Consider the following 19,393-nt stretch of genomic DNA (forward strand, 5'->3'; position numbering starts at 1 on the left):
CCTTTCCTAAAACCTGCTTGTTCCTCGGGCATCTCTACTTCAACTTTGGCCTCAATCCTATTTAGCATGATCTTTAATAAAATTTTGTTTGCATGAAATATCAAATGAATAGTTCTATAATTCTTGTGCCTTCATACCACCTTTCTTATGTAGTGGTATGAAAACATACCACCTTTCTTATGTAGTGGTATGAAAACTGATTTCTTCCAGTCTCTAGGCCATGATCCTGTCTCCTATATCCTTGTAATCAATCTATGAAACACTCTTATACCTCCATCCCCTGTGGCCTTAATTAACTCTGCTGGGATTTCATCTGCACCTGGGACCTTATTGCTGTTAAGCTGCTTAACTGCTCTTTCAACTTCATGCCTAAATGGAGGAGGTTCCAAATCAAAATTTTCTTGGTGGGAGAGCACCACATTTTCTTTATCCACTCTGCTGTACAGTTCCTCACAGTATTCTTTCCATCTGCTTTTGATTTCCAACTCTTCTGTTAGTAATGATCCATACCTGTCTTTGATGACATTCAATTTAGGCTTAAACTTGTGCTTTAAGTCACGAACTAAATAAAACATCCTTTTATAATTATGCCTTCTCATCTGGAACTCTATTTCTTCACATTTATTAGTATAGAACTTTTCCTTATCCTGCTTGATGGCTCTTCTGATTTCTCTATGTAATCTCTTGTATTCTTCAGTCCCTGTGTCTCTTTGTTTTTCCAACTGCCTTTTTTTGATTAGTTCCTATGTTGAATCTGATATCCATGGGTCTCTTGATTTTCTTATTGGGCCGAGATACTTCTTCGCTATATACTGTATTATCACCTTGACTCCTTCCCAAAGCATTTCTGGTGAGTTTTCCTCATTGGTCTTCAAAAAGTCATCCAACTGAGTTGATGTTTCTTCTGTGAATCCACTAGGAATTACTCTAACATCCAATCTAGTGGGATGTGCCTGACTTTGAAGTTTTCGGAGTCTTAGTCTTACTTTGGCTCTCACTAGCTGATGGTCTGTACCACAATCTGTTCCAGGATAAGTATGCACATCAGAGATTTTTATCCAATAAAGAATATGAGTTTATTCATAATCTATTATGATGGCCATTTAAAAAATAAATGTAATACCATTCTAATTGAATAATCAGGCAGATACAAGGTTAGATTCAACAACAAAACATATCTAGAAAACATTCTCAGAATGAATTGCCAGAAAACCAAGTATGTACAAAATGTTTTTTTGTTTGCTGTGAAAAATCAAGCAGTGTTTTGCCTGTATCTCATTGCTGACCAAATGCTTCCTAATCATATTTTTGGTATGCACCGAGACCATGCAGGTGCTCTCCTGTGGAAGATTCATAGTACTAAGGTAGTTGATCTACGATCTGAAAGTGTTGTTCTCTGTGTGGATTATACTGAAAAACCATCATTGTAATAAAGAATTATCTCTATAGTTTGATTATTTATTTACAGCATATAACTTATTCATTAGCAGTGACACATGACATATGGATGCTTCATTGTTTTATGGTTCGATTTTTTTCTGCTAGCAAAGAATGTGGACCGGCACTTATTGTTTGACATAACAAGCGGTGTGTGTGTGTGTGTGTGTGTGTGTGTGTGTGTGTGTGTGTGTGTGTGTGTGTGTGTGTGTGTGAGAGAGAGTGTGTGAAGTAGTACTGCACAATTTATGATTTCCCAGCGTGTCATTTTTTTAAAGATGCATTTTGCATCCAAGTTGTTTTATCCAGCTATTTTGAAGTTCTCTCTCTATGTACATGGTATAGCTGGAAGAATGATAAAAGTCTTTTCTTTGAAAGACCTTAATTCCAGTCTCATCAATCTCAAAACATGAAACTAAACTTTTTCTAGACTTCTTCAGAGTTAGTAGGTTGGTTACTCTACTAACTCCCATCTCAGATGGGAGATTGCAGAGTGTTTGTTTTTCTTTTTTTTCTTCTTCTTCCAGAAATTCTTCCTTTAAAAAAAACAAAAAACAAAAAAGAAACAGACATTTTAGATGGTAATCACACACACATAGTTGACAAACATATGCTCATTTCATATCTTAGCAATCTCATTAATTTTAAACCGTCCAACTCTTTCTCTCTTTTTTTGAACATATGCATTTTACAACAGTGTCTAAACAGGCATTGTTGTAAAACACAACAGGAAAGATGATTAAATACTTAATTGTCTTGCCAGTTATACAGTTTTATCCTGTATGGATTAGTTTCATAATCTCTGGTATTTTGGATTGCTACTAAAATTTGTGAAACCATCATGATGTTGGCATAGATCATGTCCCCTTTAATATTAGCCATCCACAAAAGCAAAATTTTGATTCTATGGTAATACTTTACCTATCACATTGATAAAACATTATTTTGTTATGATAGATCATATATTTTAGACTATATCTATTTGATTGACAGTCAGAAAATTACTGTTCATTTGAGTGCATGTAGTTGATAAAAACTGAGATGAAACCTTATTGTATTGGCTACTTTTAGCAAAAACTCATATATCAAATTAAATTTTAAAAAAAATCTGTCCAGTCGGAGGAACACACTAACTATGCATTGCTGTGATACATGCCTAAGAATATACATACACGAGGGTGGTCTGAAAAGTTCTTGGCCTTGATCATATATGGCAACACTATTGGCACAATTTTTTTTTTCTAAGTTGGTACATCTGTCATAAGCATCCAGTCATTCTATCAAGTAGTTTTTTTTATACAGCTGTCAGAAGCAAAAGTGTTGTCTGTATCCCTTGAAATGGATAAAATTGAGTATCGTGCAGTTATAAAATTTTTTGTAAAAGAAGTTTAATGCCAAAAGAAATTCATTCGAAGTTTATAAAAGTTTATGGGCACTCTTCTTTTTCGACAATTGAGAAATAAGCTGCCAAGTTTAACATGGCTGTACCAGCCTTTAAGATGATCCATGTGAAGGACGTCCAAAAAATGAAACAACACAAGAAATCATTGATCAAGTGCATGATATGGTATTGGATGACTGGCAAGTCAAATTGCTGAGACTATACACATTTAAAAAGAACATGTAGGATATACACTCATGAGCATTTGAATTAGAGATACCTGCCGTGTTGGCAAAATGGTGCTGTGGTCGCCCCGGAAAATGGAATAGTGTGTGATGGGGATATCGTCAGACCTTGTACTGACTGTCTGAGTAATAGTCAAGCACAGAATGAGGAAGACTCGAGATCTCAGCGAATTCGATCGCGGCCAGATAGTCGGAACCAGATGTATGGGGCACTTCATCTCCGAAGTAGTGCAGGCACTGGGCTTTTCATGGGCCACTGTGTCAAGAGTGTACCGTTAGTACATGGAATCGGGTAAAACCACAGCCGCCAGGGAAAACTGCCATGGTGTATAACTTGTCGATGACAGGGGACGGCGTCAGCTAGCTCAGATGGTAACAGCGGATAGACAGGCCACAGTGCTGCAGATCACTCACCAATTCAATGCTGGACAACTACGACGTGTGAGCAGCCACACCATCCATAACCATCTCCTTGCTATGGGGGTACAGAAGGCACAATGATTAGCATTGACACTGGAACACTGCCATTGGACCCTCGACGTATGGAAAAAGTTCGCCTGGACTGATGATTCGAGGTACACGCCGATGGCAGGGTACGAGTGCGTCACCAAGCACATGAAGTGATGGATCCCTCATGCCAGTAGGGTACAGTTCAGGCTGGTGGTGGTGGTATCCTCGTATGGGGACTGTTTGCATGGGATGAAATGGATCCCCTGGTACATCTACCATCGTCCCTCACCGGCAAACGATGCAGAGATCTACTGTCTAATCATGTGCACCCATTTCTGCACCTACAGCACCCTGCAGGAGACCTATACCTACAGCAAGACAATGCACCAGCCCACTGCTCCCGAATTGTGGCAGAGTGTGAGTGGATGACTCCACGGACATGAGGATGCTTGGGAAGCCCCCGGGATCCCCTGACCTCAGTCCTATTGAACACATCTGGAATGCTGCCAAGAGAGAGAGAGAGATATACGTGCCCTGGACCCTGCTCCGACCAATCTCTGTGCATTGTGGGAGGCTGTGTAGCGGTCATGGATTAGTTTGGCTCCCCAACGCTTCTGGTGCCTTGAGGAGTCTCTGCCACGCCGCATCACCACCGTCATCAAGGCAAAAGGGGTTACTACCCACTACTAGGCAAATATCTCTAATTCAACTGCTCATGAGTGTATTTTGCATGAAGAATTGCAAATGAAAAAGCTTTGCACAAGATGGATGCTGTGCTTGCTCACAACAGATCAAAAACACACTCCAATGAAAATCTCTGAACAGTGCTTGGAGCATTTTAACAAGAATAAAACTGATTTTGTGCTTCGATTTATTACTATGGATGAGACTTGGATTCACCATTGGATACACACCAGAATCCAAACAGCAGTCAAAACAGTGGACAGAAGCCGGTTGTTCAGCGCCAAAGAAGACAAAGTCAGTTCCATTAGCAGGAAAGGTCATGGCATCAATGTTTTGGGATGCTAAAGGCATTTTGTTTATTGATTACCTTGAAAACGGTAAAACAGTAACTGGGGAATATTATTCCAATCTTTTAACCAGACTAGACGAAAAAATTCGTGAGGAAAGACCTGGTTTGCAAAAGAAAAAAATCATGTTTCATCAGGACAATGCACCTGCCCACAAAGGTGTTTTGACAATTGGAAAATTAAGGGATTTGCACTATGAATTTGCAATTCCCCAGATTTGACTTCCTCTGACTTCTACTTTTCCAAAAACTAAAACTCTTCCTTGCTGGTCAGCGTTTTTCTTCGAATCAAAAGGTAATTGGAGCTGTAGAGGGTTATTTTGCAGATCTTACTGAGAACCACTAGAGAGACGGGATAATGGCACTGGAGCATTGCTGGAATAAATGTATTAGTCTTAAGGGAGATTATGTTGAAAAATAAAATTAATTTTGAAATTATAAATTCGTTTTTTCATTGTGAGGCCGAGAACTTTTCAGCCCACCCTCATATATATATCACTGACACAGCTATAGATATATAAAAAACTCCTCTGGAAATGGATGCACTTGTGTGTGTGTGTGTGTGTCACTGGTTATCTAAATTTCCTTCATAATTTTTCATGAAAATAGGTAGTAGTTAAATGGTCAAAGTATTATTTAGTTATAAAAAGTTACACAATATATGAAATCTAATATTTTATTAATGATTAAATTATTTGCTCTTATCTTCAGTAAATTTTTGCTGTCTCTTTACCTTATCCAGTGATGTACAAAATTAAATAAACTGAAATGAATAGTTAAAATGAATAAAATTTTGCTTGTTTCAGGACGTTTATGTGGCCTTGAAATATATATATGTGTTAATTTCCTTGTTTTAATTCTAATTCCGGTGAAGACATGCAGAGCATCTGTGTGTGTCTCTGATTATTTCATTCTTTGTTTGAATAATTTTTAGATGTGTTTGCTTTCTTTTTATTAATTCATTTATGCTTATTATAATGTAGTTATCTGATCATATAATTTTTGGCAACACTTAGCTGAATTATTTACACTCTTAATTGTTACATTAAGGACCATTATGAAGCAACTCATGGAAGCACTAGAATTTATTCATTCCAGGAGTGTTGTACATAGAGATCTTAAAGTAAGTTAATCATCAGAGCCATTATAATTCAGATAATACTAATGTTTCTTACATGTCAAATAAATTTGGTATAATTTGATCTTATTTGTAATTTATTGCTCTACAAAAAAGTTAACGTTCAGATTCTGTCCTGATCAGAATTAAATTGTGTTTGAGGCTGATAAATATTTTTAAATAGGCAAATAATAACTTATAAGATGATGCTGATGCTAATAAATATCATAAGCATCATAATTTCCTGAAACATCTCCTCAAGGGTGATGTACAGAATAGTGGGACAGTTCAACACAATTAATATCTCATTAATTTTTAATTCATAGTTTCAGATTTTTTTTTCTTTCTCATTTCTTTATACTTTGATGATTTCCCTTTTTCTGTATTCATAGAATTCTGCTAACTACATCACTTTATCTCATCTTCAAATTAGCCTTTCTAAGGTGAAAAAAAGAATATTTAATTTAATTATTAAATATTCTTTTCACATTTCAAAATAGCCATTTTGAAATGTGCCTCAGCCACATTATTTACATATGTATGTGCATGTTCTGGAAAATGAAGTGAGGTCGGCATTGCAAAAGCGCTATGAAGTAAGAAAGCACCGGGTGGGTGGGGGGATGGAATACCTATTGAGCTGCTTAAAGCCCTGGGAGAACAGGCAGTTAAAATTTTAATGGCTCTATGTCAGCGAATTTGGATCACAACTACATGGTCTAGGGAATGGAAAAAATCAATTTATATACCTTTATTGAAGAAAGCCGATGCAAGAGAGTGTGAAAATTACAGAACTATAATTTCTTATTCAAGTAAAGTCTTACTTAAGATCATTCAGAAAAGACTGGAATCATTCATGAAGAGAGAAATTACAGATGAACAGGCAGGATTTCGAAAAGGCAGAGGAACAAGAGATCAGATTGCCAATAATTTTTACACGAGATGGATAATAGAAAGAGCACAGGAATATCAAAAGAATGTCTACCTTTGTTTCCTTGACTATAGTAAGGCTTTTGACTCTGGACATCATGTGAAACTGTGGAATGTGTTAAGAATAATGGGAGTACCAGAGCATTTCATTATCCTACTGAGGAAAATTTTTTTTGGTGAACAAGAAGCTACTGTCCGAACAGATCTTGGAGAAACTAAATATTTCACAATAGGTAAAGAGGTATGACAAGGATGTATTTTATCTCCATACCAGTTTAACTTGTACAGCGAATACATTTTAAGAATAGCAGGGCTGGAGGAGTCATCATCAAATTCCTGCCATGTAACCTCGAGGGTGTACAGGATATGATAGCACTACATGAAAAATTTATATCATTACTAACTTCCTATCTACAATTTTCCTCCAAATCAGTCTGTTACTTGTCAAGACTCCGACATTATCAGATCTTATATTTCTATAGTCTAAGGCACTTTGTACCGTATCAATCCATCTATATCTTGGTCTTCCTCTGGGTCGTTTTGCTGCCAACCTGGCAGAGAACACTTGTTTTGCTAATCTTTACTCGCCCATTCTGTTTAAGTGACCATACCACCTGAGATTAGCTCTGCTAACGCATTCCTGGATGCTGACAATGTCAAGTTCTTTCCTAATATCCTCGTTTTTAATATGATATTGCCATTGATGCCATCTGTTCACGCCTATAATCTTTCTCAGGACTCTCATATCTGCAGTCTGTAGTCTTTGATCAAGTGTTTTACTTCTGATCCAGCTCTCAGATCCATAAGGTTAAAACTGGTTTGAACGCTGTCTTGTATACAGCTAATTTAGTGTTCCGAACTAATTTCTGTCTTCACTGTCTTGTAACAGCTAATTTAGTGTTCCGACTAATTTCTGTCTTATTCCATATGAATTTATTCAATTCACTTCCTACCATACCAGCTTTGTTGATTCTGTTGTCTATTTCCATATTTAATTTACCATCTTCACTAAAAATTGTGCCTAAGTAGATGAAATATTTTACTTGTTCTATAAGTTCTCCATTCGCAATGCAGTTGATATTTTCAACATTTCTGCCTATTTTCATTGTCTTTGTCTTTTTAATGCTAACCTTCATGCCATATCTATTACAACAGTTATTCAATTTAGTAAGGGAATCTTGCAGACTTGTAGCGGATTTATTTAGAAGTATAACATCATCTGCATAAAGCAAAGAGCTGAGATTAACACCTCCAATTTTGATATCAGGTTTAATATCACTTTCCTTCATAATGTGAACCATAGAGATAACGAATAAGAGAGGGGATAATGTACATCCTTGTCTCACACCAGATTTAACATTAAACCATCTTCCTGTACTTCTTTCGATTCTAACTGCTGACTTACAACTTAAATAAAACTAGGTATTGCTTGATATAATGCCTCATTGACACCATATAATACTGAATAGCTTCTCTCTTGGCATATGCCTTTTCCAGATTTACAAAACTGAAACACAGATCTTTGTTATATTCGCATGATTTCTCAACAATTTGTCGTAAAGTGAAGATCTGATCCTGACATCCTGTATTTGGCCCGAATCCAGCTTGTTCTTCACCAAGCTTTTCTTCCTCAATCCTTCTCAATCGTTTCTCAAGTATACTTGCATTAATCTTACCATCAATACTCAGTAGGGAAATACCTCTGTAATTCTCACATTCAGTTTTATTTCTTTTTTTATATATGGGTACTATGAGAGCTCTACTCCAATATCATTGGGAATTCGTCCATCTTCTGTCCAGGCCTTCTGAACTATGCAGTGCAGCCACTGTAAGACTTTTATACCACCGTACTTCAGCATTTTTTCAAATATCATGTACTTCTTCTACCTTTCCACATTTCAAGCCTTTGATGGCTTTTTCAACTTCAAGTATGAATATGTATTCCTGACTGCATGCTTGGTCAGTATTTTTTACCACTGTGCTGTCATCACTGCTTGTTTCATTTAGCAGTTTTTTAAAGTACTAATTACTCCATACTTCAAGGATATCTTTTTCTCCTGTTTTCATGTCACCTTTATCATCTCTAACTCCTTTTACAGCACTCTTTCCTCCATTCCTAAGCTTCTTCAACAACCTCCAGAATATTTTGCCACCTTCTTGATATTTATTTTCTATGTTCTTACCAAAGTCTTCCTATCACTTTTGTTTAGCTAGTTTTACACAGTGTTTCGCTTTCTTACATTTGTCTCTGTATTCTCTAAGAGCACTAGCTGACTTATTTGCCAGGAACTTTTGATTTGCTTTCTTCTTTTCCTTCACTGCCTCTAACTTCCTGTGTCCACCATGTAGTTCTGATTTTTCTATCCTTGCAGACAACTTCACCACATGCCTCTCTGACTGAATCAATCAGGGTTTTCTTCAAGGCTTGCCACTGAATCTCCAAGGTTTGGTTCCTGTTCTCAAACTCTTTCATTTTTTCTTCAATAGTCTTTGTGTATTTTAGTCTACAGTTCACATCTGAGAGCTGCTCAACTTTTATTCACTTTAAAACTTTCTTACATGTTCTTCTTTTCAAAATGAAATTCAATTTTACCTGCTCAAGACTAAATAGTGATCACTTCCAATTTCATATCTTCTGTACATTCTGGTGTCTTGCACCAGGGAGAAATAGTCAATGAGACTTTTCTTATTCCTTGCCTTTTCTCTCCATGTAAATTTGTGCACATTTTTATGTTGATACATTGTGTTGGTAATAACCAGTCCATGTCCTGAGCAGAAATTCAACAGGTATTTGCTATTATTATTAGCTTTTCTCTTTTCTCCAAATTTTCCTAAATTATTTTGGTATGTCCGACAATCATTTCCTACTCTGCTATTTAGATCCCTAACAAGGACCAACTTTTCCCTTTTCATTGTGTCAGTTTTTTTTTAAAGCCTCAAAAAATCCATTTCTACCTTAGTAGAACCTTTTGTGGGACCATAGGCACAAATAAGTCTGTTTGTTCAGTTCCCCATTCTCATATTTGCCCACGTCACTCTACTTGAGACTGCCTGCCATTCATGAAGATTAGCCTCATATTTAGTCTTGAATACCATGGCTACTAATTCTTTTCCTTTATTGTTATTGCCTGAATATAACATTTTGTAATTATTTCTCAGTAAGATCTCACCAGTTTTGTCTTTTTTTGTTTCAGTCACCCCTATTATGTCGATCTGGTACTTATCTAATTCCTCAGCTAGCTCCATTTCTTTACCATTCACTCTTCTTATGTTGATAGTACTGATCTTTAACTCTGGTGATGTTGAGTTTCGGTGTGTTTTTGAGGAGTCTTCAGTTGGAATTAAAAGTGGTGGAAGAAATATTAACAATATGAAGTATGCAGATGATACCACCTTGCTAGCAGAATGCAAAGAAGATTTGGAGGAACTTATTATGAAAGTTAAAGAAGAAAGTGCTAAATATGGCCTTAAACCTCAAAAAGACAAAACATGTGAACTTAATGATTTTGAAGTAGATGGGGAGAAAATGGAAGTAGTTAACAATTTTGTGCTCCTAGGATTCCGAATTGATAAAGATGGGTATTGTACTGAAAAAAGAAGATTATTACTCAGAAAGAAAACAATGACAAATTTAGGCAAGATCTTTAAAGATATTAGCCTTGAAATAAAAATCAGAATCGTGAAAGCAATGGTATTCCCTGTGGTAATGTATGGATGTGAAAGTTGGACCCTGAAAAATAGTGAAAGAAGGAAGATAGATGCATTTGAATTATGGTTTTGGAGACGCTTATTAAGAAGACCATGGACTGCAAAGCAAACCAATAAATCAATGATAGACAGAATAAAGCCAGATTGCTCCCTCAAAGCTATGATCATGAAGCAAAAATTCATACTTTGGACACATTATGCGAGCAAATGACAGTCTGGAAAAGATCATGATGCTTGCTAGAAGATCAGATACGAGATGTAATTTAATGTAAAGCATTAAAGTTTAAATTATTAAATGAAAAAAAAAGCAGTCAGTCCAAGAAATAGTCATATTGATTACAATATTGTTGATAGTGATATTTTCAGACTGATTCAGAATACAAGAGTATATAGGAGATTTGAAATGAGCAAAATGTTCAAGTTATTTGTATGTAGGAGCATAACGAAAGTCATTGTGAAGAATGTCGATGAAAATATATTGAAGATTAATTGAAAAGCTTAGAAATGGAATCAGATGGTAAAGGTACTATAAAAACTGAAGGATATTTTAGATGGCATGATTAATTACTGAAAAAAAGAAAAGTAAATGAGATAAGCAGTGATAGAAGGGTGGGTATGTAGAAAATATCCATGAGAAATGCAGTTGCAAATACATTTTAGTACTCCAAGAAAATTAGATATGTGGAAAGATAACTGGGATATTTGACCAGAAATGCTTAGATATGTAGATTAAAAAAAATATACAGTGACTAAAAAGGGAAATAAAATCAGATGCGAAATGTTTATGCAAGCCATCTTGAGAAGAGGCTACGAATAATTGTGGAAAGGATACTTGAAAACAAGCTAAATTCTGGACACATAGGAATTGTCGAGACCAAATTTTATATTGATACTCAAATAGTTGAGAAATCATTGTAGTATAGCATGTATCTTTATTTAGGCTTACAGGCCTGAAAAAGGCATATGATAGAGTGCCAAGATAGAGTTATATAGAATTCTATGATTATATGGTGTAAATGAGATATTGTCCATGGCATTATATATACAGTAGTGAGAAAAATTAATCCAGACACTCACATTTTAAAGAAAAAGTTTAATTTCTCAAGAAAATAAGTACAACAATTAAACTCCAACTTAATAATTTATGTGTGCTCCTTTGTTCCTAATAAATTCATTAAATTGTTTAGGTATGGATTCTACCAATGTAGAACACATTTTTCTTATTTCTGCATCTCGAAACCATACTTTTATAATGGATTGTAATAAGTTATCATTTGTATCACAATTTAATTTTCCAAATCTCTTTCACTGTGGCCCACAAAATTTGTTGGGCTAATGTCTGGAAAGTTTCCTGGATACTGGAGCAATTGGATGTTGTGATTTTTGAGGAATTATTTCACTTTTTTTGAAGGGTGATATAGAGAGAGATCCTTCCAAGATGAGTTCTTTGTCTTTTTGGATCTATGAGACCACTCTTTTCCCCAATATTTTTGTGTTTGTCACTTTTCATCATACCATCAACAGGCACAAGTGATCCTGGACAATAATGTGTAAAACAATCCCAGAACATCTTTTTTAGTTGGGTGTTTAGAAGCTTGTTGAAGGTGGGTGGGAGAAAAGTCTTCTCAGCTGCTGATTTGCAAACATAGGGTACTCTCTCTCCTTGGAGAAAGAAATGCTCTTATCTGAAAATGCGACTTTCTTCCACTTCTCAATAGTCCAATATTTGTACATTTTTGTCTGTTGGAGCCTCTTTTTCTGCATGGCCTTTGTCAACAGTTGTTTCTTTTTTTTTTTTGTCTATGGGTAGCTCTTCCTGCTTACAACAATCTTCGACAGACTATCATGTCAGAAACATTAATCCCACTAGTTGTTTGTCACAGCTCTGTTTAAATCTACAGCAGACAATCTTGAATTCATTTTGCTTTTCCTAATTAGTAAACAATCTAGAGTAAGTGTAGTCTTCCTTTTCTGTCAGGAGAAAATGTACCTGTCTCCCTAAACCTCTTTAAAATTGCAATAACAGTACCCAAACCAACACCACACTCATTGGCAAATTGTCTTTAAGTCATGGATGTGTGCTGAGAAAGAGGACATATTTTTGAACACTTTCTTGGAGATGCATCCTGTTTACACCTTGTTTACACCAATGCATAATGCTATTAATAAGCATCATAGCGACAGTTAAAACATGCAGCACTCAACCAAACTAGTGAACTAAAACCAAAATGAACCAAAAATAAACTGAAACAAAAACCAAACCCAGACCCAAAAACGTGATGAAAATTTGGCTTGTACAGATTAATTTATTTGCTACTCTGTGTGTGTGTGTGTGTGTGTGTGTGTGTGTGTGTGTGTGTGTGTGTGTGTGTGTGTGTGTGTGTGTGTGTGTGTACATATATACAGTCTGTACTTAAGTTGTAAGTCAACAGTTATTCAGGAAGATGGTTTGAGAAGGTGTGAAAGGGTACACACCATGTCCAGGGCAGCTGCCAGTCCATACAGGTGCCTTTATATGAATTAGGAAAAGGCATCCCTTCCTGAAGTAAAATTTTTTTTAAGTTATTATATTATTTATATTGGATAATAGCAATTACAATCAACATAGTCTTTCTGTGGAGGAGGCCTCCAGATAACCTTTAAGAAATGTGGAGAAATGACTGGAACTTCTGACCCAATGTCTACTCCTCACCTTTACATAATATGCCCCATTAGTAGATATCTGCTGGATACTGAATGAACACGGATGGGCTGGCATTTTGGGACTTAGCCAAACAACTTGTATTCTTATTGGCTTAAACCAAAAAGAAACATGATGGTATGACATGATGAAATTTCATGATGGCTTGGGCTTCACTATGTTAGACAAGACTCCCACTGTTTTGTTTAGGAAACCAGAGTGAACATTGAAAAGCCAAGTACTATAAAACATTGTTTGCAGAATTGAAGATACGAACCATCAAAACTGTCAGAAGAACTAGAGAAGTACATGGACATAATTGATATTACTGAGATGAAGAAGGAAAAGTCAGAAGCAAGATCTTGCTGAATAATATATATAGTATGTTATATTTGGGCATAGGGCATAGAGTGATAAGCATTGAATATCAAACCAAAGATAAACTTGATTGACAGGCATTTTCAAGTTTGAGCTATGTGAGCAAATTTCAAAATGGGGAATTGGATATTGAAATTTATGATTCCACAGAAGGTTCTACTGAGGAAAAAATTGAGGTCTTTATGAGTCATTAGAAGTTTGTTCTTGTTGGAAATCTAAACAGCAGAGTAGGAAATGAATCCTGGACATATAGAAATGTTTTGGAAAAATTTGGAGAAAAGATGTGCACAAATTCACATGGAGAGAAGACAAGAAAGAAATCTCATTGATTACGTTATCATTGATAGTTATATCTTCTCACTGGTTCAAAATATTTTGTATACAAAGGATTTGAAATTGATCATCACTTATTTTTAAGTACGATAAAAAATGAATATCATATCAAAAAGAAAATGTAAAAAAGTTTTAAAAAGAATAAAGACAACCATATTTTACATCTGTTCAAACTATAGACTCAATTATACAAAAATTATTCCAGAAAAAATAGGAAAGTTTAAAAACAAGAACTAAATCTTAGTCTCGGCAGCAAACTCTGGGGTGGGGGGGGTAAAAAAACACTGAAGTAAGTTTAATAAAGTGCCTGAAGTTTTTGCAGAATCCTAGAGTTCCATTGAACACAATTTAAGAAACACTGCTCTAAAGATAAAATGATGCATGTGTCTTCTATCCTCTCATTGGTCATATTCATCTATGACAAAGTCTGTAATTGACAAAACAGGCATTTTGTAATGACCAGCATTCCTGAGTGATAATTAAAGTAAACAGCAAACATTCAAAAACATTGGAAGAATTTTTTAAAGAAAAAGAAATCCCTCTGAATAATATTTTGTCAGTTGCTACCGAAGGTGCTCCAGTGATGGTAGGGTGCCATCGCGGTTTTATTGCATATTTCAAAGAGGCAGTACCAAAAAAGTTTTTAATCACATTTCCATCATCATATTTAGTGGACTATAGGCTCAATGCAGTCAAATCTTTTAACTAAAAAAAGAAACTGACTGCAAATAGCTTATGACAGTAATTTAAGAATGCTGCTGAAAAATATAGAACCAAATATCAATAAATTGGTAGCAGCACACCAGGCTCATCCTTCTCATTAGTATTGTTTTTAATATTACTGATCATTATTTACTGGAAGTCTATTTTGCACTTGGTTAGATTATAATAAATTTAGTTTAATCCTTAATCCAAGTTTGAGCAAACAAAGTTTATGCCCGAAAATATCTTCAGGACTGAGGTAAGGTGGTACATCCCTTGGCAACTCGCAGCAAAGGTCTCGCAGAAACCAGTCTGGGTAGTGGCCCTTCCCTTAATGCATGGCAGTATACATGTCCGCAAGGAGATGTGCTTTGCATTATGGAAGATACTGAGACAAGGAGTGATGAGCGCTTGGTCCACCTTTGCTGCAAGTTGCCAAGGGATGTACCTCAGTCCTGAAGATATTTTCAGGCACAAACTTTGTTTGCTTGCACTTGGATAAAGGATTAAACTAAATTTATTATCATTAGTTGCTATTTTATGTGCAATTTATGTTTGTTTTCTTAATTTTAATAGTGCTATTAAATTTTCAGCTCCAACTTTTCCTATGTTTACGTGCAATTTGTTTCTTTTGTTGATTTCAATAAACGGTTTTAAAATTTCAGTTCCAGGATGTCTTATTTTCAAATTTCAAAAATCTCTACTAGATGCATAATAAAACACAAATTTGTTTCTGTATCTATCTGTTTGTTCACTTAAAACTCAAACTGCTGATCCAATTTTCATACACTTTCTTTTATATGTATCAGGTAGAACTGGTCAGGTCTTAGAGAAAGTAGTTTCCAGAATTTTTTTTGGAAAAGGGGGCAGTAAAACAAATATTGGGAACCACTAATTTAAACCATGTTCCATCATGAAAATGTGTCCAAAATCACATGGAGAGATAACACAAGAAATATGAAAAATTTATTGTCTATGCTATTGTTGATAATATATTTGTGCTGGTTTAGGATGGTATACAAAAGATTAGAAATAGGAAGTGATCATTTAGTTTTGAGCAGGATAAAAATGAATGTCATATTGAAAATAAAAATATATACAAAAAATTTTAAATAAATAAAAGTCAGGTAGTGTTCAGAGCTGAAGTATAGACTCTAATATACAAATATTATTCAAGAAAAAGATAAGTATTTGAAAACAAGAATCAAGTTTTGTAGTCTCTAGGAAATTCTGAAGAAAATATTAATTTATTCAATCAGACAGGCATGGTGGCTCAAGAAGTTATGACAATCCTGGCAAGTAAGTCAGCAGATTCCCAGAGAGAAATGTAAGAAAGCCAGATGTAAAAGTAGCTAAAGCCATCGTGGGAAGATTTTGGAAACTGCTGAAATATTTTGGAGCTTTATGGAATCTTTTGGAGGCTGTTGAAAAAATGATTTTTGCAATGAAAGAAAAAGTACTATACATGGAAACAGAATTAATAAACGCAACATGCAGACTGAAGATAAAGATAGTTCTGGAATTTGAAGATCATCATCATCAAATTCCTGATATGTATCCTCCAGGGTGTACAGGATATTATGATAGTACTACATGAAAAAGCTACATTATTACCAACCTCTGATTGACGAATTTTCTCCAAATTAATCTATCTGACAAGACTTCAACATTATCAGATCTCATAATCTAAGTCACTTTTTACTGTTTCAATCTACCTAGAACTTGGTCTTACTTGGCCTTTTTCCTGCCAACTGGCAGAGAACACTTGTTTTGCTTATCTTTCCTCTCCCATTCTGTTTAAGTGACACTACCAACTGATCAACTCTACTAACAGATTCTCTCTACTAACAAATTCCTGAATGCTAACAATGTTAAGTTCTCTCCTAATATCTTCATTTTTAATATAATACTGCCATTGATGCCATCTGTTCACTTTACTGATCTTTTATATCTGGTCTCCAGTCTTTGATCTTTTATTTCTAATCCAGCTCTTAGGTCCATAAGTTAAAACTTGTTTTGAACACTGATTCTGAACTATTTCCATCTTATTCCATATAAAATTTATTCAGTTAACTTCCTACCATACCAGCTTTACTAATTTTGTTACCAATTCTTTTTCTTATTTTTACCATCTTTACTACAAATTGTGCCTAAATAGCTGAAATGCTTTACTTTTTCTATAGGTTCACCTATAATTCAGGATGCAGTTGTTTTCAATGTTTCTGCCTATTTTCGTTGTCTTTGTCTTTTTATTGCTGATTTTCATACCAAGTTTATTACAACAGTAATTTAATTTATTCAGGGAATCTTGCAGACTTGTACTGGCTTTATTCAAAAGTATAACATTTACCTGCGTACAGTAAAGAGTTGCTGGGTTAGAAATAAAACACTTGATCAAAGACTAGAGACCTCTGATATATAAGAGTTATGAGAACGATTAGTGGAGTCAATAGATGGCATCAATGAAAAAATAATGAAAAAATATCACATAAAAAATGAGGATATTAGAAAATAACTTGCCATTGTCAGCATTCAGGAATGTGTTAGTAGAGCTAATCTCAGGTGATAAGGTCACTTAAGCAGAATGGGAGTAGAAAGATTAGCAAAACAAGTGTTCTTTTCTAGGTTGGCAGGAAAAAGACCCGGAGAAAGACCAAGATGTAGATTGATAGATACAGTAAAAAGTGCCTTAAAAGACAGAAATGTAAGATCTGATAATATGGAGTCATGACAGATAACAGATTAATTTGAAGGAAAATTATTGATCAGAAGGTAGAAATCGTGTAACTTTTTCATGTAGTACTACCATAATTATTCTATACACCCTCCTCCCCCCTAGGGTACATATCAGGAATTTGAAGATGATGAATAAAGAGCTAAGATTAACATAGCCAGTTTTGATATCACGCTTAATACCACTTCATGGTGTGATCCATACAAATAATGAGCAACAGTGGACATAATGTGCACCCTTATCGCACAGCTGATTTAATATTGAACCATCTTCCTGTACCTCCTTCAATTCTAACTGCTGACTTACAGCTTAAATAGAGACTATGTATTGCTCAATGTAATATCCCTTTTACACCATATAACTGTAACGTTTTGAAGAGCTTTCTTCCTAGCACCTTGTCATATGCCTTTTTGAGATCTACGAAACTTAAATGCAAATCCTTGTTATATTCCCAAAAGTTCTCAACTATATGTCTTAAACTGACAGTCTGATCCTGACAACCTTTATTTGGTCTGTATCTATATTGATCTTCACCAAGCTTCCCTTCCACAATTTTTTTTTAGCTGTTTCTCAAGTATACTTGCATAAATCTTACCAGGAACACTCAGTAGGAAAACACCTGTAAGTTCTCAGGCACTAACACAAATGTGCTATAGGTTTACAGCATCTTGTGAGTGAGATTAATAAAAAAAAGAAAGAAAAGTCATAATTAAAGAAAATAATACATGAAGTAGCCAAAGCTACATCAATTTTACTTCATCATCATCAATATCCTGATATGTAACCCTCAAGGGGGGGGGTATTCAGGCTACTATGACAGCAATACATGATTAAGTTTGCATTATTATATTAATCTTCTGTCAACAATTTTCTTCCAAATTAGTATATTATTTCTCCGCACTCCAGATTGTCATATCTAACATTTCGTTCATCTAAGACACTTCTGACTGTTTCAATCCACCTAGATCTTGGTTTTTCTCTGGATCTTTTTTCTTGTCATCTTGGCATCAAACACCTGCTTTGCTAACCTTATTTTCTCTTGTTTTGTTTAAGTGACATGCTACCTTAGAATAGCCCTGCTCGCACATTCTTGAATGCAGACAATGTCAAGTTCCTTTCTAACTCAGCTCTCAGATCCATAACTTAAACTGGTTTGAACACTGTCTTGGATAATGCAAATTTGGTGGTTTGGCTAATTTTTCTATTCTCTCTCTCTCTCTCTCTTTTTCTTTCTTCTCTTCTCTCTTCAAGATTGGTTTGAGTCTCATGTGGATAAGAGCCTTCCACCATTCTCTGTCTAAAGCAAGCTCTTTCATATGCTAACAGCTTTGAAAGTTCAATGCAGTTCTTAGGACTTCATGCCATGTTAATCTTCTTGGTCTTACCCTGGATCTTGTACCCTTCATAGTGCCCTCAAATACCAGATGAGGAAGTCCATCTAGTTCCATTCACACGATGTGACCAAATCAACGGAGTTGATGCTTTTTAACTATGTTCAGAATTGTTGAGTTAGGGATATTCAATTCTTGCAGCATTTGTCTTATGTTTTGCCCAATGAGTTCTGTTGATTTTCCTGAAGTATTTAATTTCAGAAGCCAACAGTTTCCTCTCTGCTCCTTTTTTTAAGGTCTAAGTTTCTTCCCCATAGAGAGCTGTTGGTGGTAGTATACTTGTATAATTTTATTTTTAGCGTTGTAGAAATTTTGTTGTTTTTATAAATTTTATTCGGTTTATTCATCATTGCCCATGCTATGAAGAGTCTGTGTTTTATTGTTGCTATGTCATTTAAATTTGAAGTCAAATACATTCCTAGGTATTCTTGCAACAGCTCAATAAATTTTCCCTTGTTCTTATCAGAAGTTTTCTCTGTTACCCACTCAGTATTCATATAATTTAAATTTCCCATCAGGATAAATTGGCAGTGCACTTAATTATCATTAGCAGCTGAATTGCCATGTCCATAGCAATGCCCCACCATATATTTCATCCTGTTAGCCTCCACTTCATACCAGATAGCCTCAAACTCACTGTTACATGGATGATTATTGCCACTATTGCTTTCATGAGTTTCTATCCTAACTCTTTTGTCATTTCTAAAAGTTGTATACCCTTTACACTAGATTCCTACTGTAAAGGGTATGCTATATTCCAGTTACTACTTACAACTCTAAGAGCCAGGTTTCACTAATGCCAACAATTTTAGGCCATAACATATTTGCCAAAGCAACGAACTCAACTACTTTGTTCTAATGCTCCTGGCATTTGTGTATA

The 19,393-nt window shown here is 35.2% G+C and overlaps 1 protein-coding gene across 2 annotated transcripts in view; it reads left to right on the top strand.

The window, feature by feature from the left end:
* Nucleotides 1–19,393, top strand: part of PhKgamma (phosphorylase kinase gamma) — a 154,990-nt gene that overhangs the window by 61,177 nt on the left and 74,420 nt on the right. For both annotated transcript variants that reach the window (XM_090409820.1, XM_090409819.1), the window contains exon 6: nucleotides 5,594–5,666. In XM_090409820.1, coding sequence (XP_090265946.1) covers nucleotides 5,594–5,666 — 73 coding nt within the window. The remainder of the gene's footprint in view (nucleotides 1–5,593; nucleotides 5,667–19,393) is intronic.

The sequence above is a fragment of the Typopeltis vanoorti genome, chromosome 20 (assembly GCF_054136105.1).
Source record: "Typopeltis vanoorti isolate ZY-2024b chromosome 20, IOZ_Tvanoo_1.0, whole genome shotgun sequence".
Taxonomy (NCBI): Eukaryota; Metazoa; Arthropoda; class Arachnida; order Uropygi; family Thelyphonidae; genus Typopeltis; species Typopeltis vanoorti.